The sequence below is a fragment of the Anser anser genome, assembly GCF_964211835.1.
Source record: "Anser anser genome assembly, chromosome: 15".
Taxonomy (NCBI): Eukaryota; Metazoa; Chordata; class Aves; order Anseriformes; family Anatidae; genus Anser; species Anser anser.
In genome coordinates this window covers 16,815,625-16,840,722 of record NC_139736.1, presented here as the reverse complement: position 1 = coordinate 16,840,722, position 25,098 = coordinate 16,815,625, and the positions used below count along the sequence as shown (strand labels likewise).

Genomic DNA, 25,098 nt, shown 5'->3' with positions numbered 1-25,098 from the left:
TCACTGGTTTAAATTAGCGAAACTGAAACTTGTTTATTTGGAAAAATATATTCATTGTCCTGCTCTTATTACAACAAAAAATATAATATAAATATTCCTATTGTAGGAATTAGCTCTTTAGCCTTTTTTTTTTTTTTTTTTTAAGCAGTGTATTGAGTGATGAATCCAATTTGTATCTCTAAATGTTGTTTCATTAAGGAGAAAATTACTGTCCATATTTTCATCAGATCTATAGGATATTCCTTAAAGAGACTTTTGTCAGTCCCTGAATGACCAAATTATTGTGCCAGGTGATCATTCCTTTAAAGGCGTGATAAAAACAAAATGTGAATTTGTAGAATAAGATGGGAAATTAATATCTCAGATAATTCTCTGTCAATGGTACTTATATCTAATGGTCGGGAATATAAAATAGCTTAGAGGGCTGATACAACTAGCTTCTGGATAGCTCTATTCTCATACAAAGCCACCCACTAGACCGTTTTATTATAACTTTTTGACATTTTTGGAAAAGAAGCATGCATTTCTGCAGCTTGTCTGAAAAACAAAATATTAATAATAATAAAAATTGTCAGTAGAGTTGTGAGACGGAAACATGGGAACTTCTTCTAAGAAAAAAAATGAATTGAACTTTAGTTTTCTCAGTCAAATAAAACACAAAACCAAGCTAGACTACATCTGAAGTGCAGGCAACTTTTGCGTTAAATAATATACGGAGTATCATGTTTTATGCCTCCATACTTTCTGCTTTGTAGCTAGACTAGAAATAGTGGTGTAAAATACTTTCAGAAATTATAATTCTGTAGAAGCCTTTAGTGGCAACAAGTTAAAATAATCACAACTGTTGACCATGTCACATGTTTTGATTTAAGCAAAAGTGAACATTGGACTGTCCTTCTCTTGCTCTCCCCTTTTTGTTGTCTCCTCTCTCTTTCTTTCCTCCTTCCTGTTTGGCACCAGATTTTTCAAGTTCAGTGGTGACTGAGATTATGCTGAATTTGCTGAGTTAAACTGGCATAGTTCTGAAGTTGAGGTGTCAAGAAAACCAATATTAAAACAAGCTCAGAAAGAAACTGAAGAAATTGGTGGAAGGTGAATTATTTGGCAGCTGTAAAACACGTTGGGGGATTTAATACAATTTCTAGCTCATAAAATATCAATTCATCTGAAGCCAAGAAGATACTCAGGGAAAATGGCATCCACATGTCTTGTTTCTTTTATTCCTTCTGAAACATTTATAGTTTGCTTATGTCAGAGATTATTGGGACCTAAATATAAGCCAGTGAAGATCTACTGCCCATGTATAAATATTCCTAACTGTATATATCTCTGGGCAAGTCAAAGTCAAACTGGACAAAGTTGCAAGTCAAACAGCCCTGAATAAAGATCCATAACTACCTGGGAGAGCAAGATGTTTGCTATGCTCCAGAATGTCTATTTATCCCTACCAATTTTGTCAGTACGTACTAAATTATTGTACAAATACAAATACGTTCTCCTTAAAACCATCTGAAGAAGCTAATAATGTGAATAATGATCTCCTTCCTGACAGTCTGTAAAAAAACCTTCTGCTAAACAGTTTTCTCTCCTGGTTGGCTGGGGTCAGTCAACTTCTGAAATTAATAGCTTCATTTAGTTTGGCATCGGATGGCTGGGGTAGTTTAATTTCAATTTACATTATGCTGCTTTCTTTTGGACTTCATTCTAATATCAATTTCAGTATTCATTCTAATATTTGTTTTGCTATTACACTGGGTGAAAAGATTCTGAAGTGAACTTACAACCGTAGACACTGAAAATAGGAATTGGAAAGCCGGTTTGCAATTGGGCAACTGCTATTTGTGCTGAAAGACTGTGGAGATATGAAGACATTTAAGATTGCTCTTCCATAGGCATGTTTTTCTTGGTGGTGGTGGTGTATTTTTTTTTCCCTGGGGATCTGTTCCCTCAAGGATCAATTCTGACATCTAATAACTTAAAAGAAACGTGTGCCTGAATCAGCGTAGCTTCCTGCTTCTTGCCGGTGTTACTGCTGAAGTGAGCAGAGTGCAGGGTTTGTACTACAAAGTGCCACCAAGCTGGTAGCATGGTGTTAAGGACGTCCTGTGGCATCTCCATTCGCGGCGGGATTTTCTGGCATCAGTTTTTCTCATGGCTGATCCCTGTTTCCCCATCACTTGCCAGCCTTTCAGGAAATATAGTTGTTCTTACATCCTTGTATTTCTTCCATGTATTGAAAAGTCTAAATAAATAATGGACTGTGTAGGACTTTATGCGCTGCTCCAGGGGACTCTGGGGGGAGGTTGTTTTTTACAGGTTTTGATGAAGAGGAAAATAACAATTTAGGTGGTTATTGGGATCTGACAAAGCACTCACTGAAATTTCTGGGGAGGCTCATACTCAATAGTTTCAAGTAATCTATAAACAGAAGCAGACATCATCATGTCCTGTAAAGCTGGGCCACATTATCAGGGCTTTCTTCATGGCCGTTCAGATAAATGTTCTTTTGAGCTTATCCATAACAAATTGCCTCTAGGAAAAAAATGGTTTGTAGTGTGCTCTTCTGGTATATTTTTAAAAAGATTATTCCTTTTGTCAATGTTACCATCATCATCATCATTATTATTATTATTTTAGATAATGTAGTTATCGGCCTAGAGTCTTTAAATATTAAAAAGAACCTGGAGGTAAAATGAGCAGGTGAAAGTAACTATATCCCATCTAACTGCTCGTCTTTTGAGAGGAAGCTATTCTAAGTTTTAATGCTCATTTGATTTGGGGAACAGATCAGCAGATCAGGTGCTTGGTGAAATGTGCTGAATTCATCCTTCATTATGCTATTGTAACTGGGACAAAATCTTTAATCTAAAAATATATTCCCCCCTACTTGACTTTTCAAATTTTGTGTTTTGATAAACTGATGCTTTACAAGTACTTCATTGCTTGGCTTCTGCAACCTGAAATGGGACACTATTCCACTGCTAAAAGTAATCATAAAGGCACGCAACATTTTCCATCATTTTGTCACTAAGGCAAATATTGTAGGGACTGGGAAGGGGGATGCATGGAGAGGTGGGGACTATGAACTCCTGTGAGTGAGGGGCTGAATATGTGCGCTCAGGTAACTACGGGCAAGTCAGGCAGGAAGGTTACAGCGGATCCTCCAGCAGCCTGAGATGGCCCTGACAGGTGAGGTGAAGCCTCCACAATCTCTCAGGTTTTGCAGGATGGTGATAATGTTTGTCAGATCTTTGTGCCTTTCAAGTTTTGCGCCTGCATTTTCTGTGTGAAGATTGAAGTGAGGACAGTTTGAGTTGGGAGAGAAGTCGGAAGGGGAGAGATCCACTCCCTGCTAATGAGTTCATCATTTAGGTGGGTTGAACTTTGCTAACCTGTGTTGTGGCAGGGGGGTGGTCATTAAGTTAGCCCCTAATGAATTGGCAATGTCACGATGTCAAGGAATCCACCCAGTATATGTTAATTTAAGATTTGTGTGGACCTACTTGAATATATTCAAGAATCACTGCTGGTAATGAAGTGCCATCAGATAGCCTGGAATAAGGCAGAGAGAGCTGCGGATGTTCAGCCTGGTGAGCCTAAGTGTCATGCTAGAGCACTTTTATTGAAGCCTCATGTTTAGAGCAGCATTCCTTTGCTTTGATGGCTGCATCACTCTCTAGTGACCTTTTGGCATTAGACTCCTGGACACATTTTTAGAGAGGCACAGATGAGGTTGTCTCTCTCACTGTGCACTCTTGTCATGCTTTCTTTTATCTCTTTGGTGGATCTGACAAAAACAAAACAACAACATCAACAACAAAACAAATCTGTAAATCCATCATATATTGCAACCAGGAAGTGCATGTTTGATTTAAAAGGTACTTTTCATCAAGAATAATGTAGAAAAATCATTGAGATAGAGCTGTTTACAGCAAAATGCAGTGCAAGCAAATCTCTGTGATGGTGCAATTCGTAAATTCTATGCATTCTTGTTCTGTGTAAGTCAAATCTGTGTTAGCAACAAATAACACAGCTTTTGTGTGATCATGAAATAACATATTCGGGGTGTCAGAAAACATAAAGAAATGTGAGTAAGAAAAGGAACTGATTCTGAAGTTAATGCTGTGGATCTGACAGATGAACACTGTTCATCATCGAGTGTTGCCCACTTTAGCAAGAAATTAATTCTGCTGTAGATATTGTATGTGTGGATTTACTGCTCTAGTTGAAAACTGGAAGGTGACTTCAGCCATAATCCAGTTTCTCTGATCCTGAATGGAAACACAATATTATTTGTTCCATAGAGTTCAGTGACTGATTATAAAGAAGAATAACGTGAATAAACGGAACTGCATAAAAACATCCCTCTCATTTTCTGAATACTTCATCACAGGCCGTAGTAGGACACAAAGTAATTGGAAGAAGTTGATTTCTTGTGAGCTGGATTACTGCTTTGTGTCTCCAGAACTACTGAGCAGATTGTCATTTTTGATTATTCCCTCTTCTTCTTTCCATCACAACAAACAAAATCCCTGAAGGATCATGTAGCTGGTTAAGGAAGGAAAGAAACCTTTTCCAAATGCACTATCCTTTTGTTTTTGAGGAAGAAACCGTGACTAATAAAGGAGCATTTTCCTAATCCAGCTTTTCAATTTCCATCATGCAAATTTTGTGAAAAGTATGCGCTAATACTGAAGATAAGGAAAATCACTGTTACATTGGGGAAGTGTTTTCATCTTTTCAGAAATTACTCTTCTGTACCTTTTCCTCGTCTAAATTTCATTTTCTTTAAACAGGATATTTTTATTTTATTTTTTGTCTGTGTGCTTCAGCACTTTAGAGAATGATTTTTCAACTCTTATATTTCATGCGGTCCTATAAATGTTTGTGTACAAGACTGTCCACATTAGTTTTTCACAGATCACCCACTTCAAATTATTGCATTCAGTAATGTTTTTGGTTATTTTAGAACTATTCCAAATCATAATTTTATAACACCTGCTGTTCGCCTATGCTGTATGAGCTAAAATTCTCCCCGCCACCCATTCGTCTCTGTGTTTGCTGGGTAATGAAGGACACTTGCCTTTGTAGACTCTCTTACATAAATGTTTCAGGATGTGTATTTTTCTCTCCTACCTGGGATTATTGCAGTAGTTCAGAGGAAGTTTACAAACCTGCCAGTTGCTCAGATGAGTCATGATACTGTAATCCTGTTCCTCTGCATTCATCGAAGATTCCTGGCATGTTTGGCCAGTACCTGGTATCTATAAATCTTGGTTCTTGCTGCATTCCAGTTTCTGTAGCTCTCTTCTATCTTCTAATTCTTGGCAGTTTATTTAAACCTACACAATGTGACAAAGCTTTTCACTCCCTGAAGTGGCTGAACTGAAGCAGCAGGTTTAATTGATTCATCTTTATGAGACTAAGGTTTGTGAGAGGCTGTGAGCCTTTCTTGATGTGGGTTGCTGTACTCTAGGCATGTAAGCTGTTACTCAGAGGCTATGTGACTTAGCAGATGGACACTTAAGCCATCTGAAAGTTTCTCAGCTTTCAACTGCATTTTGCTGCCACAAGAATGAGGATGCTGAGGCTTCCCAGTGCTTGTGAGGAAGGGAAAGGGTCAAATTTTTGGACTTGCCTAGATTTGGCTCTCTCAGTTTTCATAAACTCTTCTTGAGGAATGTTTAAAGTTGTTTGAAAGTTCTTGAAAATTCAGTGTGTCAGGAAATCCACCTTCTAATGATGGAAGATTTCTTTGCCCTAATATCTGAGGGTTTCATTTGTGGCTTACTCCCTACCCACGCTCCAGGGGTACATCGCGTTCCGAAGCTTTGCTTTGCAAGGAAAAGTGCTTCTGTAATCAGCACATGGTGAGGAGATAATTAAGCCTTGAGTGGTTATACGATTTATATTGGAAATGGAGAAAATATACTCTGAATATGAGCTTGTATTTGTAGAAAGCAAGACTTTTTCAGGGCAATCAACTTTTTGATTTACAGTTCAGTCATCGGGCAGCAGTGCAGAACCCTTCAGCCCTCAGCCACTGTCAGGAAAGCGCCTCATGTTTATAAATCGGTTTGCGTAATAAGATTTGTTGTGACCTTCTAGACATAGTAGAGAGAGAAAGCTCCTCAAAATAAAGCTGCCTGTGATTTCAGAACCTCTGTTCCTTGCTGTGCACCCACTGCAGCTGACGCCAAACTCTGCTGGGAAGCTGGGGAGGGTCCACAGTGAGTGAGTGAAACTATGACTGTGCCTTGGCTTTCTTCCCAAGGTGCCGGTAGAGTGCTGAAGAGCTGAGACAAGCTGTGTATACAGAATGTGATTTCTAAGGTAGCACAAGGCTTTTGCCCTGAAGTCTTCAGCAAAGACACCTCTTTCCTCTGTAGTTCTGACTGAGTCTCTTTTGACAGAAGAAGAGCTGACTCTTTATATTTTCTTCATGTTTACCAGCATGCATTTTACATACTTACACTGAAAAGGAAATAAAAAAATAAAACCACACAATAAATCCCAGAATAAACAGATGACAAACTCCAGCATGTATTTTAATTTAGCTTGGCTTGTTACAGCAGTGATGGCACTAACCAGGAGGAGCACCACCTTCCAGTACTTTGCCTGATCCAAAGGCATCCACCCAGCAGGGAAGTATCCTTCCTTCTCCACAGATAACTGCAGAGGACTGAAAGCATGAGATTGGAGTATATTGATTATGGTACTTGCCTGCCGTAGGTCAGAAATGTTACAAGTAACTTGGGAGTATGGCAAACACTTTTTCTTCTTTCTTTCCCTTGTGTCCCTGCCCAAAGAACCGTCTGGCCTTGTGTTGAGGACACCTCTGCCCCAGCAGGCCAGCTGGGCCCAGTTTAGCTCCCCTCAGTGCTAGGAAGCCATACCTCATTTCCAGACTGAAGTTGTGACATGACACCTTCCAGATGTTTAACAATTGTTTTCTCCGTATTCATTCATTCATTTAAAGAAAGGAGACAGTAAGATTTTTAGAGTCAATGGATCTAAACTGACTTTTAAACTGAGGATTGTACCAACTGAGTTTTAGGAAAGAGTAGAAAAACAAAGAAAATGTTGGCCCAGCTATTTCTTCTGATGATTGCGTGAGCCATGTGTAGTTTCTATAAAGTAACTACTTCACTAAATTCTGGTTTGATGACTTGGATGGTGACTGTTGGGGGAAATATCCTTGAAAGGACACAATAAAGTGCAGTAAGAAGTGAGAGAAACTCTTCACTTTCTCATAACAGCAGACAGTATCCAACAACCTCACTCTCCTCTGGTATTTACTTGGTTTAACATGAGATGGATAGGGTGGTTTTTTCTGTGCCAAAGTTGCTATCTGATCTAGAGTTCTGTAAAAGTTAGGATTCTGTATGAATCTGTTGATTAAATATTTAAGAACAAACATCAGATTATGTTGTGCATGAAAGATTGTTTTCCTCTGTCAGTAGCCAAAATCTGATAAGCCTAGGTATTGCTCTGTTCTGCGGCTATAGATGAAAAGCTTTATCAATAAAAACTTAAGATAGTGGCAAGTGTGACTCCAAAACTTCAACAGCAACTGAATTCACTACCGGGACATACTACACGCTTACAGAACTGAAGTTGATGCACTCGTACCTGTTTGTGCCACAGTGAATTTATTTTTACAGTTCCCTTCCCATGAAGACAGGTCCCAGCTGTTTATGAACAGTGTTTTGCCAGCCTCTGTCATTTGCATCCCTTCAGAAAATTTCAGCAGTGCTCCATAGTAATGCGCTGTGGCTCTTCAGAGGCAGAGCAGAGCGGCAGTGCCCAGGAGCTGCAGTGCCAGTAGGGGTGGATGGGAGAAGAGCCCTCCTACCCCGAGCCGTGAAGCCAGTTGTGCCGCTGTGACCTCCCCATTCCCCTGACTCCTAAGGAATGGGCCAAGATGTTGAAAAGGAAGAGGGTGTTACTGGGGAGTAATAACTTTGATTTAGTGTATCGTTTAGGTGGGTTTTGAGCAGAGACACTATTTTTTTCCTATTGCCTCTGTATTCTGCTAGTCTTGTGCAAGTGGTACAAATCTTAAACGTTTTGGCTACATATTAGGGTACCTAATATAAAACATACCTAAGTTTTATCTTTTCCCTTTTAAAGAGTGCATATGAATTTCTGTAGGTATCAGAATGTCTTCTATGATTGAGGTTTCTGTTGGCAAGTGGTTGTCTTTCCAAATGGCCTCTTCATGTATGTGCACTGGCTTCATTTGTGAAATATCCATGCATTTCTCTTGTCTAACCCTTGCTTTGTAGTGCTCCTTAAAATTATCCCCAAAGGACACTGCCTCTTTTCCTTTCCTTGTTTATTTTCTGTTTTCCTTTATTTTGTTGTGTTCCCTGTATATCTTGGAGAATGGGTTTGTCCCATTCTGACATTTTTTAGGTAGGTGGGCTTGAACGACTTGACATTTTCCATAAGTCCCTTTATTCCCGCTCTGTTCCGGGTACACAAATAATATGTTTGGAACTGCAAATCATAAAGAAATATTTTCTATAATTTTAAAGTTGAATTTCATATCTGTATCAGATATGTTCCAATGCATTCCTTTAGCGTAAGAAGGACTTCCACCTTATTGTTTATTTTTGGAAAAAGATGTAACAATAATTGTGTGTAGGAAAAACTGTTGAAGTCATGTTTTCAGTCTTACTCAGTATTTTAAATAAATGAATTGGTTCTTATTATTTTGATTCTAAATTCTCTGTCATTATTTCTGTTGTGTTTGGACACCATTTTGCATCTCAATATATTTATTATCTATTTTGAGATACAAAGATAACAGGGCAAGACATTCTGTAGCTTCATTTCTCCTGCTCTCAGTATTTTTTTAACAGCATCCCTTAAAATAGAAAAGCAAAACTATGCGTCCTACTTTCCCCTCACTAAAATAGATGCCTTTTGTTAATTTTAGATGCAGCAGAGCAGGATATGTAATTAATGATATCAAAGAATCCATATTATATTCAACAGGGTCCTAACATCAAGGACAAAGAAGTCTGACAACAGCTGTCCCTGTGATTTGGTTTGTAAAATATTTTCTTTTATTTCAGGAAGCTGGATGCTTTCATCTATGATGCAGCAGTGCTGAATTACAAGGCTGGAAGAGATGAAGGCTGCAAACTTGTCACAATAGGCAGTGGATACATCTTTGCCACTACAGGCTATGGAATAGCACTTCAGAAAGGATCACCTTGGAAAAGACAAATTGATCTAGCCCTCCTTCAATTTGTTGGTGATGGTAGGGACCAATCTTTTTTCCTTCCCCCCCCATTTTTTTTTTCTTGTATATGCACTGTTAATTCAGTTTTAGTAGCTCTGGGCCTTTTACTGCTGTTCTCTTTGTTGTTGTTGTTGTGTTTTGTTCTTTTTTTTTTTTAAACAAACAACAACAACAAAAACACAAACGAATGGGTAAAATTATTTCTTGATGCTAAGACAGGAATTCTCTTCCACCCTGTTATAATTCGTTTTACTGCCATGGACACTTACATCTGTTTTCAGAAAGTGTTTCCATATACATCACAAAATAATGTTGTCCTCAATGTTAAACAGCATTTCTAAATATATTTTTCTAAATTCGTTTCTTTCCTTTTTTTTAAACTATTTTTTTCCCTTTTTTTTTTTTTTTTAAATGAGCAGTTCCTGAAGAGTTTTTCTTAATAGACCAGTTATCTTTCAGAATGACCAAGTTAGCTCATCCATGCCTAACTTGTAGGTAGAGGAATTCATGTCAATTTTTTCCTCATTGATAAGGTCTTTGAGGTTTTCCTTGTGGTAAGAAGAGAAAAAGACTGCAAATTTTTTGTTTGCAATACAACAAATGAAAGTTGAGAGTAGAGGAGGAGCTAATCTCTCTCTCTGTTTTGCAACATAGAACTATTTAGCTCAGTTCTGAACTGGTGTGAAGGGTCCCTAATTAGGATGGGTTAATTACCTTCTAGTATAAGCATGTGTAGGAATTGAAGCAAGCTGACTGGTTTTATTGGATTTCAAACCAGCTATTTGTCATTCTAACACAAAACCAGAAGATGCATAGGCCCTCTTGGCACTTCTGCCCTACTGGAAAAAAAATAAAAAATACTGTACATCTTTGATATGTTTGTAGAGAGTAATAATGGCTTGTTCTCCACGTAGGGCTTTCGAAGTACATTTTGACTGTTGAAATATTTCTTTGCCTCAGTGAAAATTCAAACCTTTCACATGTACATGTGAATAAAAATGTGATAGTTAACACAATTTCTCTATCCTGTATTATGACTGACTAAAATCCTCCCTCAGATCAGAATATGGTGTGTGTTACATGATCATTTTGATTCTTTTACATAGATACATGTATTAACTTTACATTTCTTTGTCAGTGAAAGAGACGCCTTCATTGTAAAAGAGATATGCACTTATGGTCACTAACAGAATGTCATAGAGGATAAGAATGGTAAATTTTTCTATAATAGGACAGTTTTAAACAGCTGTATGCAAGGCCTTAGCATAGTGGCCTCCTGTTCCATCAAAACAAACAAACAAAACAAAAAACAACAAAGAAAATCAACAACAACTAACTAACAACACCAAATGTGTTAGTGTTCCAGGACATGGATTTTATTTCCATTATAATACTAAATGATGTCTGGAAGAGACAAAATAGTCATGACTGATGGATTTTTTCTGGGTAACATGTAGAGATGTTAGTGTCACCATTATTAATCTGTTGTATTTCAAGTGGTTTATGGAAGAATCTTTTCTTCCTTTGCTAAGTAATGAATATATGACCCACAGTGACTAGGTTTCAAGTAATGACATTCTTTAAAACAGTTGGAAATAATTGGCTAAAGCCTTTGCTTTATTATTTGTGAATATTGTGTGAATAGAATATTCTCCTATTTTTGTAACAGTATTAAGAAGTATTAGATGCTGTAATTCTGACCCATTTTACATAGGGACACAGAATCAGAGAAATAGAATTATTTGTCCCAAACTAAAGGAGAAAAAGACTGGTACATCCTGAAAGAGGATCGGAGGTCTTTCTTGGCCATGGGCTAATGCCTTTAGATTTTGCTAGAGCATCACTGAGGTTTTTGTTCTTTTCATCTTGCATTTTCTTCCTGCTTGCTCTTTCATTATTTATGATACTTTCTCATCCAACAAAAATAAATGAATTTCCAGGGAAAGAAAATAAACGAAATAGAAGGGAAATTATTTGAACCTGTTCAAGAAAAAAGTCCTCAAAATACCAAAGGTACTGCATTTATACGTATCATGTTGTCCCTTAATATCAGGGAGAAAACGGAAGGGAAGGAAGAGGGAAAAATCTTATCATGTATTTATGCTTTGACCTGTGAACTTACATAGCATATGAATGCTTATCTCTCTAGTCCATTTTTAGTAGCTGAAAATAAAACAACTGAGTCATCTACAAAACTTGGTATTAAAACCTCCATATGAATAATTTACAGAATAGCAATAGATACAGATAACATCCAATTGAATGTAAGCTTACCATGAAATATCTGTTCCCATGTTCAATGATGCTTAGATTACTTCAGAAGGTAAGCAAAAGTTTTGAATGCACAAGCCTTGGGGATTATGAGTGTTTGTGGTATTTTTTCTGTAGTACTTTTCAATACCTTTAGAATGTATTCTGAACAAGCCTGGAATTCTAAAAAGATCATTTTCTCTTGTAAAGAATTCCTAAACTTGTTCAGCAAATGGTTTATGCACTATGTAAGAGAATAGCAGTTGGACATATCTGTTGGGTAGAAATAGGTATGTTTCCTTTAGTCCTACAAATGTTTGCTGCCTTGTCTCACTTCTTTGTGTCACAGATCTAGATTATAATTTTCAGAATATTAATTAAAAAAAAAAGATACAAAAAAAATACAAAAAATAATTATGAGGTTGAAAATACTTCTACTACTTTGTAAAGTACATGGCAGGTGAACTGGAACAATACACCAGGAAATTAAATGTAATGAATGATTGCCTTGAACTAGCATGACCTGATAGTGGTATTCTAGGTCTAACCTCAGTAGTTCGATAAGCAATCTTTTTATCCATAAACTTATATAACTCTGTTTTGATGAATCAGAAGGGATGAACACAGAGTTCAGACAAACATCATTTTGCTATATCACTAAAAATCTCTTTGAAGTTTTCTAGACTAAAGCAAGTATGATTGGGCTGAAAGTTTCATCTTAAGATGAAAATGGTGGGAAATTCACACTGGAGTCTGAATGAGGTTCTTTAAATAAATAGACATACACAAGTGAAAGTAGAAATAGTTCTTTCACATTTGTAGTTTCTGCAGAATTTATTATTCTCTAACACTATGCCTATAAAATAGCAAAGCGCCTAGAAGTATTGAATCATTATTCAATATATGTAATAGGATGTTCATCTCTATGGACTGGTTTCAACGAATGATTATAAATCTAATGAGTTTCATAAATATAAGAAAAAAACTAATGAGTTGAGCAAACAATTTATTGATACAATTGTTATGTTAATGAGTGAAGGAGAGAACCTTTTGGATGATATGATGCTAGTTATTTGGATAAGACCAATTTGTTTTAAAGTATATCTGATTCCACTGACATAAAGCTCGATTTCATCTCTTTTTTACGTTTACACTATACTGAGATCTTGAAATGTATTTTATAACTTTCAATTTCCTCTGCATGTGTCGTTCCCCTGTGATTTTTCTCATTTGATTTTTCCTTGCTTCTTCCATTATTCTCGTATCAAAATGAGTTCACTTATACATTCAAATGAGTTTTTTTGCACAGTTGATAGGAACCTTCTCCCTCTTCCTCACTGATGGAAAACATCCAACTCAAGTATTACTGACTTGTCATGCAAGAACATCTTTTCATAATTTCCACAATACAGTGCTTTTTTTACATTAAAATAAATGGCTTTGAACCCTCTTTTGTATCTTGTTGGTACTAGAAAAAAATTAAGGTAAATACAAAGGGACGTAAGTTTGTGTTAGGGATAGCTTTAAGCTTAGACTGGGTGAGTTTTATGTATCTACGAGTAGGGATCTGATCCTGAGGATAGTTCTGTTGGGTGAACAAATTGTATTGCCAATTGACAATTACATTGGGAAAGCAACTCTGAAGTCTCAGTGGAAGGAAGCAATCTACAAGTTGCTGAATTTATTATTCTAACTGTCAGAAAATGAGAGAGAGAGGGAAGGAGCATGGGAAGGAGCTACTGAGGAATTTGAAGTATAGAGAATAGCTACTTGTCTTGCAAATAAGATTAGACCCAAAGTGTTTCATCACTTGGTCTGTGCAGGTTCATATGAATAGCCCAGTTCATAGGAAGTTGAGATGAATATGCATTTTAATGTTATTAATAATTTTAATTTATGTTATTAATAACTTTAATTGCTTTGGAATGCTGAACCTTTTTAATACACTGAGTTAGGAGTTGCTTTTTCTTGTATAAAGAATACAAGTGAAGTGTATCAGTGAATTTCTGGTTTTGTACACCTTACTGTCTCATTGCATCGCAACTCATCTGTGTAGACTTGCAACTGACAACTCGTATCTTCAGTTTTACTTGAAATAGTTGATCATCAAGGTAATTCTCTAAAGCACAGTGGTGGCTGTGCTTCTTTTTGTCTTGCTTTAGTCACAAGAGGATTTTTTTTTTTTTTAACTGAGAAATAAAAATATTCCTACTGAGATGCAGAAGACTATTTCTCAATCTTTTGTTGAGAAATAGGAGCACCCATAAGTTCAAAAGCAACTAAAATGATATGGCTGCTAAGAAACAACACTGTCATTTTGTTTGGATCTTCTGTCCACAACAGCAGCAATGTGTCAGAACAGACAGGTTGCACACTGAAGAGCTGCACAATACATGCTTTCATTTCTTCCATAAACCTCTGGAAGGAGCAGTTGGGCAGGCTGACATACCCCGAATCCAGCCTGTTACCCTAGCAGCTGTCAACTGCTCGTTCTGTGTTAGCTTGTGGTTTGATAGGTTCCTACAGGCTCAGGCACACAGGCTGAGTAATTTAGCAAGTCTGTAACTGCTGGACTGCAACAGTTGTGATGGCACTCATATTCCTCCAGCTTTGGGTATTTCAGCCTTTTGGCCAGCTGTCTGAAGGCCCAGGTATTCCCTGTGCTCCTCTGGGTTGGGCTGCATGGTGTGACTTGGAGCAGAATGGTACTGTGATAAAAGTATACTGCAAACTGGCTTGCAAGATGTTGGTTCTGAAATCTTCTGTAGTGCTGTTTGGGATTTGGAACAGAATCACTAGGGCCTAGTAGGTGAGGAGAAATTATTTTTATTTCTTTCTCATTCTCTCTCTCTCTTTTGCATTTTTGAGTAAATGAGAATACTGAACTGCAAACAGGAAAGCTGATTTGGGATTAAGAGGGTAAGAGGGCTTCAAAGGGTGCATGGGACAAAGAGAAAGATAGTAAGGAGCCTTTAGCTCTGTGGATGCAATCAGAACAGAGGGACAGAAGACTCATGACAGCAGGAATCAGTGGAAATGGAGGACAGAAAAATGCTGCATAAAGAGGGCAAGTATGGAGAGGAGTGGGAGAATATCAGCCAGCTGGCCAGATTGAACACTTACTACATGTGAGGCATTTTTGATTTATTGTGCTACCTGCAGGCAACGAGCTCAGCTCAAATGGAGATCTGGGAAGATACCTCCAGGAAAAGAGGGTCAAATGGTATAGCTGTATTAAACCCTTAACCCTTAAAGCTTCAACCTGTAGAGCAATTAGAGACACAAGATGTAAAGAAGAAAACTGTTTCTGGTTTGAGTTTCCATAGAGAGTCTGTTATCCCCTTCCTAATATCTTTAAATTCTGGTTAATCTTTATGTGCTTTTAGGATGGCTTAATACACAAAAATTTGTTTTCCTGGGCGGATAATTGCTTCCCACTCCTTAGGGGTAATAGGTAACCGTAGAAGTAAGATTTGCCCCTTTATATCTGGAAGAGGAAAGTGCTTTTTTCTTTCTTTCTTTTTTTTTTTTCTTTTTCTTTTTTCTTTCTTTTTCATATTTTAGCATAAGCCTTCCAAATCTCACTTATGAGGAAGTGCAGCAGTGTGACTCACACTGGCTGTTAAAACTCAAGAAGGAAATACGTATGTGATTATAAAGACATATTTTCAGTGTGTGCTGCTTAGGCAGAATACACCCACAATCCCAGTGATCTTCTGTTTATATATTTAGTGTCCTCCTTAAGCAGTGGGTGGAACAAATGTGACTGGAGAGTGTATAAGAGGAGGCTGTTTGTGTAGCTGAACAAGAGTGAGAGGAATTGTAATATTGAAAGTCGTGCTTAACAGTTTTGTTAATTCATCCGCAACTAATGGGGGCATGCAGAGCGCAATCATTAGCTCACCATAAGGTTTTTACTGTCAGTCATCTGTGTTCCTCTTACTATTTTTACAAGGGGAGATAACTCAGAAGATTCCCATGGTAAGAGAGATTGTTCTGGGGGGTTCCAGGCTGAATTTGAGAGGTCGTGGTGCTTTTATATAAGTTCTTATATGCGTCGTGTTGTTATCGTTCATAACTAGGTCAAATTGAAATTGATGAGCTTATTGAACCAAACACACATCAACCCATTTGGCTCCTGACTCCTCTGCTTAGGGTAAAGAGCCCCTTTTTTGGGGGTCTGCAAATTAGGCAGTGCTACCTTCCTCCACCAACACTTAGAGGGAGTTATCACGAAAAGTGTGAGTCTGTCCCTACATTTGAAAACTGTCCGGTTTGCCCAGCATGAATAAGCAGATGATTCTGCTAGTGCAGCCACAGTATTCTGAAAATGATGCCCCACATCTGTCCAACGTGAACACAAATATTTAACCGCTTCATTCGAGATCCATAATTTGTATATTTTGATTTCTTTACTTGCATGCTTTCTCCTCAGGCTGAACCTCAGCTTAGCACTTTGTGCAAGAGTCACTATCCATCATACATGCCTTCAGTCATAGCCTGTGCCTTTTTGCGCCTTCCGCTGCCACATGTGCTGTGACCTCCTGCTGTGGTGGCCTCCTCCTGCACTGTGCCTAGGAGGTGTGCTGAAACCAGGGGTCCACCATAATTCACCAATAAAACAAAGCCAGATTCCACCTTTTTTGAATGCAGAAGGGATATGAAATAGATTTCTTCTGTCTTTGTGTGAGAATAATTAAATAGATTAAAATTAAGGTAAGGACTTGATGAAAAATCCCTCTAGAGTACCCAAGAACTCATCAAGTACCCAAGTACCCATCAGAGTACCCAAGTACCCATCATTGATTATCGCCAACAACCCAGGGAGGATGGATAGGAACCTAGATGGTTAGAGTAGAGCAGAAAAACACCTGACTCCCCCAGAAGAAAAATAAGAACTCAGTGAGTTATAGACTTTAATGCATATAGGAATATTAAAACACATTATTTAACATTTTATTTTGATCATTTGGAGAGTAATAAAAGAATCCGAATAAAAGCAGGTCTTCCAATTACAAATGCTGTAAAATCATTGTAAGTTACTTACTTGATAGGATAGCTATTTTTGCAGGGAATATAAAGAAGTGAAACACAACAAAATAGTGAATTCTTCACAAGGATCATTTCTGTTTCCTTTTCCACTTGGTTAGTGCTTTGACTGTGATGACTGTTTGTAAGTAGCTGCTTATTCTTCCCTCCCTCAACTTTAATTTAATGGCTTCTTGACAAGCATTTCTCATGTGTAGAGCTAATTCCAAAGTCGTATCTCTGTCAGTTATTATTTCTTCCCTTTCCCTCCATCAAACACTTCATCCAAGCTCCTGATGGTGTTTGCTCCCTGCCGGGGACTGGCTGAATGCAGCACAACTTTTAAAAGTAAATGGTGCCTCAGGTTTCTGTGTGATATTTTGGACTGTCATGAGTCTGTGGTTCATCTGGCTGTGCTTCCAAGCCATGCTGAAACCCAGTTCAGGTTTGGCTTACTTCCCAAGAGTGAGTAAGTCATAGGCTTGCTTTGCTTTTGGGGTAGTTTTCTTCCACAATGTAGCTCTCCCCACAGCTGTTCTGGCTGAGATGATGCCCTTTGGTGCTTCTCAGAGTTTTGGGGAGGAGAAGGATAAAAGCCCTATGGCTGTGGGCTTGGAAAAGGTAGATGGAGGCGCTACTGGGTGTGCATCACTTCTGGTGCTTGTTACATCTTGACTATTGAAGTATGCTCTTGATTTTGCCATCAGGAGGTTACAGGGTTAGGCATTGCCCTTTCCGTCTCTGACCCTTTTCTCTGCACCTGTATCCTCAGGAAGATGGGAAGAAGATGCTCAGGTGCCATTCAAGTTTGAGGTCTTGCTTTCTTCCCTGGAATGGAGCAGCAAGTTGATTTTATAATTTGCTTTTTAGATAAGCAGCAAAGAAGGCTATCATAGTTTTTTTGTTCTCTTTTTGGATGTAATTATAAAGCTTTGTCCTTGTTTATTTCTGGCAAGTTTTTAACTAGGGAGCTATTCGGATGACAATGATTTTTTTTTTCTTTTTTTTAACAAAGTATGAGGAACACATCAGACAAATATTGAAAAGCTGTTTTCTCCTAAAACAAACAAACAAAAAGCTTATCTTCAAACTGCTTTTCTGTAAGTGCATGTAGTGAGTGATGGATTATGGTTTGGGTTGGTTTTTGTTCTTGTTGTTGTTGTGTTTTAATTTTTTATTTTTAGCATGTGCACATCTTCCTGGATGCATGTATAGATGTCAAGGGAAAAAACACTCAGAGAAGAAAATAACATCAGTGAAATGACGCATAAGGCAAACAGCTTTGAGCGTGATTGGGCCATCATTGGGGAAGTTGCTGGCTCTTACAGGAAGGTGGCTTAATGAGAAAAGCTGAGAACCAGGAGAGGATGCCAGGCCCTTACAAGAGGCCCAGGAAACAGAGGGCTCTGGCACCTCTAAAAGGCACCCTGAGAGCAGCCCCATCTGCAGGGGAAGGGCCAGGGGCTGCAGGAGGGGAGCATGTTTTTCAGCTCAGAGGGGACAATGGCAGGGATGGATGACACTTCCCAAAGCTTGCAAAAAAGGCTAAAGGCTATGATGAGGAAAAGCGTGTAATTCTACGTTTGGACCTATACCTTGTCTGTGTCTGGATAATGACATTTTTATTGTGAAGAAATTGTTCTGAGGGTGCGATGGATAGTTTATCATTTCTTCCCAGAGTGATAAAGTGTCAAATATGCTAGAGGTGCTGCACTAAAATGCAGACAGAAAGGCACTTCTGGGGAAGGCAGAGTCAGAATGGCCAAACAGCACATTTCTGTGCAAATAGCAGCCAAAGCAGAGCACACCACATACACAGGAGCAAACCCAAGAGAAAGTCAAAACAATGTTTGTACTGTTTGCCCTGTAACCTAAAAACATTGTAAATAGTCTTGAATTACCACTGAGAGCTAGAATTTTGCAGTTTGCTTGAGAGGAGCATACTGCATTTTAAATGAATAGCGTGGAGCCTCAACACTGCTGAAATATGGATCTTGATAATAATTGCTTACTCTGAGTCTTACACTGTAAATGAGGCAGACTTTTTATGACATAGCACTATGTAAATTAAAAAAAAAAATCTTACTGTAATGCTACTGTTTTCATTGTTGTTGTTTGTTTTGTTTTTTGAGCACATTGTACAGGATCATGTCCAGGTGGGTGTTGAATATCTCCAGATGAGGAGACTCCACAGCCTCCCTGGGCAACCTGTGCCAGTGCTCCGTCACCTGTGCAGCACAGAACAACAATTCATTTAATCATTAATCTCACCCACACATGGATGCATATAGAAATTGATTGTGGTGTGACATTCCTTCTAGTAAGCATCTAAAATGAAAACAAAAAGCTTTAAAATAAGTCTGATAAATATTTATAAGTATCTCGAGACTCCGTTAGACTTGAACTCCATTAACACTGGGCTCATTGAGGCACGACATTTATGTATATTGAGGCTGTTGACTTCCAAGGTTTGTCTCGTGGAAGATTTGAGGCTCATGCTTGCTAATTAGGATTATGCACACATGGAGACAACTGAACTCTCCAATGCCTAATAATCCACATTTCTGGTCTTTCAAGTGCCAAGACTGCATACAGCTATAGGTGTCATCACCCTACACATTCACCTCACAAGTCAGACCACCCAAGAGGATTTGAAAGAAAATTTCTCAGAAGGGACTTGATACTTTTAAATATTTTTTCTTACCCAAAATTTAACTGAAGTTCAATGATGTTTTGAGTTTTAGCTCCAGGCCAAGTTTCTAAATGGTTGATTTTTTATAAAGAGTGAATCCACACCCCCATTCAAAAATTCCGTATACCAGAGGTATTTGTGAGAAAAATCATATCCTAATGCATTTTAGAAACCGTAGCTATTTTAATTTGGATTGCCAACTATAACAAAGGAAACGTGAAATATTTGCCTTCTGTAAATATCTTGGGTTAAAAAAAATGGGCTACAATGGCATCAAATAGATAAGGCTTTTTTTTTTTTTCAGTTTTATAGAGTCAGCTGTGTTGAAGTGTTATTATAGTTAAATGAATAACTTGTTTGTGTGTCTGTGTGCATACACACGTGTGTGTATATGTATATACACACATATAGATACATATATATATATATACACACTGGAAATGAGTAATTTATATATATACACACCAGAATTACCAGCCTAATCTGTCCATTCCTAGATAATATAATTTCATAAATATGACAGTCCAATGATTCAGAGTGCTTTATGATCTATGACACTGTGGTACATTACTTTCGGCTACTAATTAACAGTCTTTTCTGTCATTGTCACATATAATGAAAAGCTTATTACAACAGCATGGTCTGCGAGACTCTGGGAGGCTTTGCTCTTCACAGCTTGCCAGGACACTGTCATTTATCTGGACTCAAACAAGCTTGGTTTGTTTCTGCAGTGATGTTTTTGGAAAGGTTAGTGGATTATCAATAGTCACTTTAGATGTACAAGCCAAAGGGAAAGAAATGCATGGAAAACTAATGAAAAAGTGGTTTGTATTCCTCCTGTAAAAGGGCACAGCAGTCAAATCAAACTGATGTTTGACAATCCTGGGAGATGTGAATTTTCTTGTGGGAAGTAATAAGGGCTGATTGTCAGAGCTTCAGCTAATAATGCCCAAACCAGAAATATCACTCTCTCTTTAGACTGTTCCATAGCCTCTGTGAGTTTTATTCATAGACCTCGGGAGGACTTGGAAGACAGACAAGGGGAACAGTCCATTGAGGTTTAGTGTGTTTGCATATATACTAAACAAAAGAAATCCAAATGTTCCAGGATATAGAAATGCAACAACAAACCCCAAGTACCAATGTAGTGACAGTGTGCAATATCAATACTGTTACAATTAATAACTTATTGTGTCTATGTCCTGGATTAGAAGTCTTTTAAATATTCATTAAGATAGACTTTTGTCTTTGGGAATGCTCTAAGGTGTTTTGAAGACTGAGCAATATAACATGGGAGAAGGCTTGCTTTGCGTTTTTCAGATGTAGAGGTCCAATTCATGCTTCAAGCAAAAAACGAAACTCAGAATTAACTAGGAACTGAATAAGCTCTTGCAAAATTTGTGAAATGCCTTTGCTAAAGTGCCGAGTACCTGTCCTTTCTGCTTCAATGTTTCTTCTACCCTCTCTGAGAACCGATTTCTCCATTGCAGTCTTGTTTTCCACTTCCAACTCACACATGAAAATTGTCAGTGGACTTCACCTTTCCCGTTGGCCTGGCACTCTATCCTGTAAAATGCTCTTTCACAGCAGGTCATTGATCTTATAGTCTGGTTTGAAGGTAGCTGAAATGTCAATATAGCTTCTAGCCATTTTTCCCTGATCTTTACTCCCATGATATATGGATTACAGTGCTGAAAATGCATTTCCTAATCCCTTGGTAAAAATTATGGATCAGTAGCACAGAAATTCTTCCCCCAGATTGGAGGCATATCCTAAATGGTTTTGGTCCTCTGTATTGCCTGGTGTATTTTCTAGACATAATGAAGTTTATGCCATTAAAAATAATAAAAAAATTACTCAGCTGACTATATCCCCAACAGAGTAAAAAGGCATGTATATGCATGCAATGCTACAGTAAGTAGAACAACAGTGATGCTTGAAAATGTCATATCGTGCAAGATAAAAACAATCTTTGCAGTAACAATTGCAGTTTCTTGCACACATCTGTCCTTGTTGGCAGCAGCAATCACTGCTAAATGATAACATCCTTCATCTGAGGCCAAATCTCTTCTATGAGAAACAGATGCTAAGACTAAGAATATGCATCAGAGGGAGAGAGTTGATCTGCTTCCTTGGCTTTGAGTAAATGAAGTGGTTTAATTGCAGTAAGATATTGCATAGCCAGAACCAGAAAGCAGGAATGCTGTTTCAGACATGATGGTACTGTTTATTTTCCTGCGGCTGCTCAGGAGGCAGGCAGTAGCAGCAGAAGGAGGCCAAAGGAGGCTGCAGTAAGAAACAGAATGGTCCATGGGATACAGAGGGAGCAGAAGGAGAGGTCCAGGGCTGGGCAAGAGAGAAGCTGGAAGTGAGCAGAAGTGAGCACTGGAGGTGGGAAGGGTTTGTGTTTACTGCATTGCCCAGGGCTGTGGGGGAAAACAGATGGAAAGCACAAAAAGGACTGTATTTGAGAGAGACTGCTAATCATTATTTAAACATATATAAATAAATTAAAGAAACTTAAACAGAAAAAGGGGTGTATTACAAGTATCCCAGGCATTGCTGTCAGAATGTTGCTTTCTACTGAAAGCAGGCAGTGTATGGAACACAGTAGACTTTCCTTAAGACTATATCCTATGCATCCATATTTCCTCACTTGATGCATGTATAGGATGCTAGCCAAGCTCCGTATTTCCAATTGTACATTAGTGTCATCTGCAAACATAACTCTTTGGGTAATTTTGCATCCAGTGTTGGTGACTGTCATTTCTTTGCCCTAAAAGTATTGGGGGGGGGGCACAAAGTTTTGATAAATAGTATCGTTTCCTTGTAAAGTGCTTGTAAATCAGGAAGTGATTAAATCTCTGAATCAGTTTACCTACTACCATAATGCAGCCAACTATGAGAGGAAATGTAACTGGTAAGCACTGCAGTGATGGCCCGGTGCAGCACCTCGCGGCAGCCTAATACTGAACCTGGTTGTTATTGCTTACACTGAATTTTTTAACTTGTCATTTAATCTTTGTTGATTGGATTGTCTGTGTTTTAACATCCAAAAATCATCTTCTTTGGTTGGGAGACTGGTGTAAAAATATTTCTTGTAAGGTATAGGTGGATATAAAGGATATGTAAATGTCTGGATTGTAAGGGGCTATGAGGCTACTTGATTAGCGGCTATTCAACATAAAAAAATAAAACAAGAGAGCGGAAAACAAGTAATGAAATTGCCAGATACTGAAACTGTAGGGAATAAGAGATATCAGAAATGATAGCAGAGCCCACACCTAACGGGAGAAGTTCAAACAGAACTTTGTAAGAGAAGGGGAAGTAAGGTTATCAGATGTCTGATAGGAAAGAGGAAACTTTTTATGGTATGTTTTAAAAGGGTTGTGGGAAAGTGTGAAATGTTTTTTGGGATGTTTAGGGGAAGGGCCAAGTGCAGGGAAAGGAAGGGGTCAAGCGGATCGGGAACAAGTCTATGTAAATGGGAGGAGGAGGCATAAAAAGGGCTGCTGGTATGTAACCATGCTGGTCAAGCACTTATCTGACTGAGCCCTATGTCTGGTTACTGAAGTCTGTCCCATATCTTTACTAAACTCAATTCCTAGCTGGTTTTGGTGTGATCCCACTTTCTGTTTGGTGTGTACAAGTGCGGGGACAGATGTGGTTTATTAGTGGACTTCTGGAAGGACTGAGCCAGTGCCTGGGCAAGGGGCATAGAGTCTGGATGTTGGACAGACTTAGCCCATGTCAGTGTTTGAGGGATCTGTAAATACTGGTGAATCACACAAATGGGAGTGTGTGCCTGCTTCACCAGCAAGCTTCAGTCCTCATCAGCTGGACTGGAGGAAGAGGATCAGGCCATCTGTGCTTACACGAGTGCAATTTGTGTTTATGAGCGTGCTGCTGCTGTCCCTGCTGTCTGTGCTGGTCTGTAAGGTTGTCTCCGTGCGTCCATGTGTGCATTGGCACCTCTGAAGTACAAACTCAGGCTTTCTACTGGCAGGACCTGCGGGTGGGAGCAGTGATGGCATCTATTGGACTGGAATGGGAAGAGCCTCCTGGGTCTAAGCAGGCACTGACCACAGCTCTGGTGGATGGGGCTCCAAATCCCCTGGGATGGGAGCCCTCTGCATCCCCTCTTGGTAACAAGCGGTGCTAGTGTTAGTAGGCAGGAAGAAGTTAAAATATAGGTCCTGCTTCCTAGAGCAACCAGCTCTAGGAAGTAATTAATGAAATTTGAGGACATCTGTGACTAGGGTGCTGTGACGTGAAATTTGTTATATTTGCAAACACTTATTAGATAAGTGCTTCACAAATGAGACATTAAAAGGTGCTGTATTTTTAAACTTGCAAAGGCTTTCTAATATTGTGAGCACTAATTTTTGCATTCTGTTTTGACTCCTTGCTGTCCCTAGGGGAAATGGAAGAGTTAGAAACCCTTTGGCTGACTGGCATTTGCCACAATGAGAAGAACGAAGTCATGAGCAGCCAGCTGGATATTGACAACATGGCAGGAGTGTTTTACATGCTTGCAGCAGCCATGGCACTCAGTTTAATAACCTTTATCTGGGAACACTTATTTTACTGGAAACTTAGATTCTGCTTCACTGGAATCTGCTCAGATAGACCGGGATTGTTGTTCTCAATCAGCAGGGTTAGTATTGCTTTCATTTTCCTGCTTTAGTCAATAGGCAATATAAGCCTGCCTCCCTAAAATGTCACCTTTCTTTTTTATTCCCACGTAGACATTTGAAATACTTGCTTAGAGCATTAACAAACTGATCAGTGGCCTTAGGATGTAATGGCACTCCATGGGAAGTCTTTTCTCCATTGAATTATTCTAGGGTATGAATGATCATATGTCAGGATAATTGATAATCAAATGCTGAAATCTAATATGTTTAGGGGAAATTTTCATGAAAGAAAGGTAGAGATGCTAATGGCAGACATTAGCTCTCAGGTTTTTGTATTTCTTAAACAAGTGGATTTTAAGTGATGAAAGTACTGGACTAATTTTTATGTAGGCTTTTCTTCATAGCAAATTCAAATAACCCATATGAGAAAAGGTCAAACACAAGTGTCACTGTGTTTGGTTAGATAGTAAGACAGTTTTTTAGTTTTTATATTACCAAATCCAAAGTGAATTTACATATCCAAGTAACTTACATGAATAGTAAGATAAAGGAAGTAGGTGCTTTCTGTTATATTTTTTGACAAATGAGTATTTCTTGTCTATTTTTTTTTTAATGTGGCACTTTCATTAGCTAATGGACTTTGCAAGATTTTTCTATATAGCTGAGGATAATTGAAAATGGTACAAAATTGCCTAACTGGTTAAAAATATACTGAAATTACCCTTTTGAATAAATTGGACCTTATTGGAACTGCATTAAAAATACTCTGCCCTAGCCTGTTAGAGATTGCCTAGTAAGGCATATATACTTTTTCCTCCACATTTTGTATATGAACTTTATCCTTTTGGCCTTTTACATGTGAAATTATTTTAACCTCTCTGGTGAAAAAAAATACTTATTTCAAGTAAGAGTTACAGGATGGACTTAAGCAGTTTTGCTCAAAATGAACTCAATTTCAGGCTTAGAAAGAATAAGGATTTTTTCATATGTGCTAGGATAGGAAACAGGAAAGCAAAAATGCCATGACTGGAAGCGTTTTCATTTCAGTGAAAGTGAAGAATACCATAATATCTAAGAAAATAGCTTGAGTGCAGGCTTCTTTTAGAGTGGTAATTTAATCACTGGTTTAGAATAATAGTGTTTCCATTACTGAAGGTTAGTTACATTTTGTGATGGGATTAGGGAACCTTTTGAGGTCAATTCTAATCTTTTTTTTTTTTCTGGAATACGCGTGGGAG

General features: G+C 38.3%; 1 protein-coding gene across 17 annotated transcripts in view; it reads left to right on the top strand.

Moving 5' to 3' along the window:
• The window catches only part of GRIN2A (glutamate ionotropic receptor NMDA type subunit 2A), a 226,225-nt gene that overhangs the window by 187,699 nt on the left and 13,428 nt on the right, over nucleotides 1–25,098 (top strand). For all 17 annotated transcript variants that reach the window (XM_083799680.1, XM_083799670.1, XM_083799668.1 and 14 more), the window contains 2 exons: nucleotides 9,084–9,271; nucleotides 23,642–23,880. In XM_083799680.1, the coding sequence (XP_083655806.1) occupies nucleotides 9,084–9,271; nucleotides 23,642–23,880 (427 nt within the window). The remainder of the gene's footprint in view (nucleotides 1–9,083; nucleotides 9,272–23,641; nucleotides 23,881–25,098) is intronic.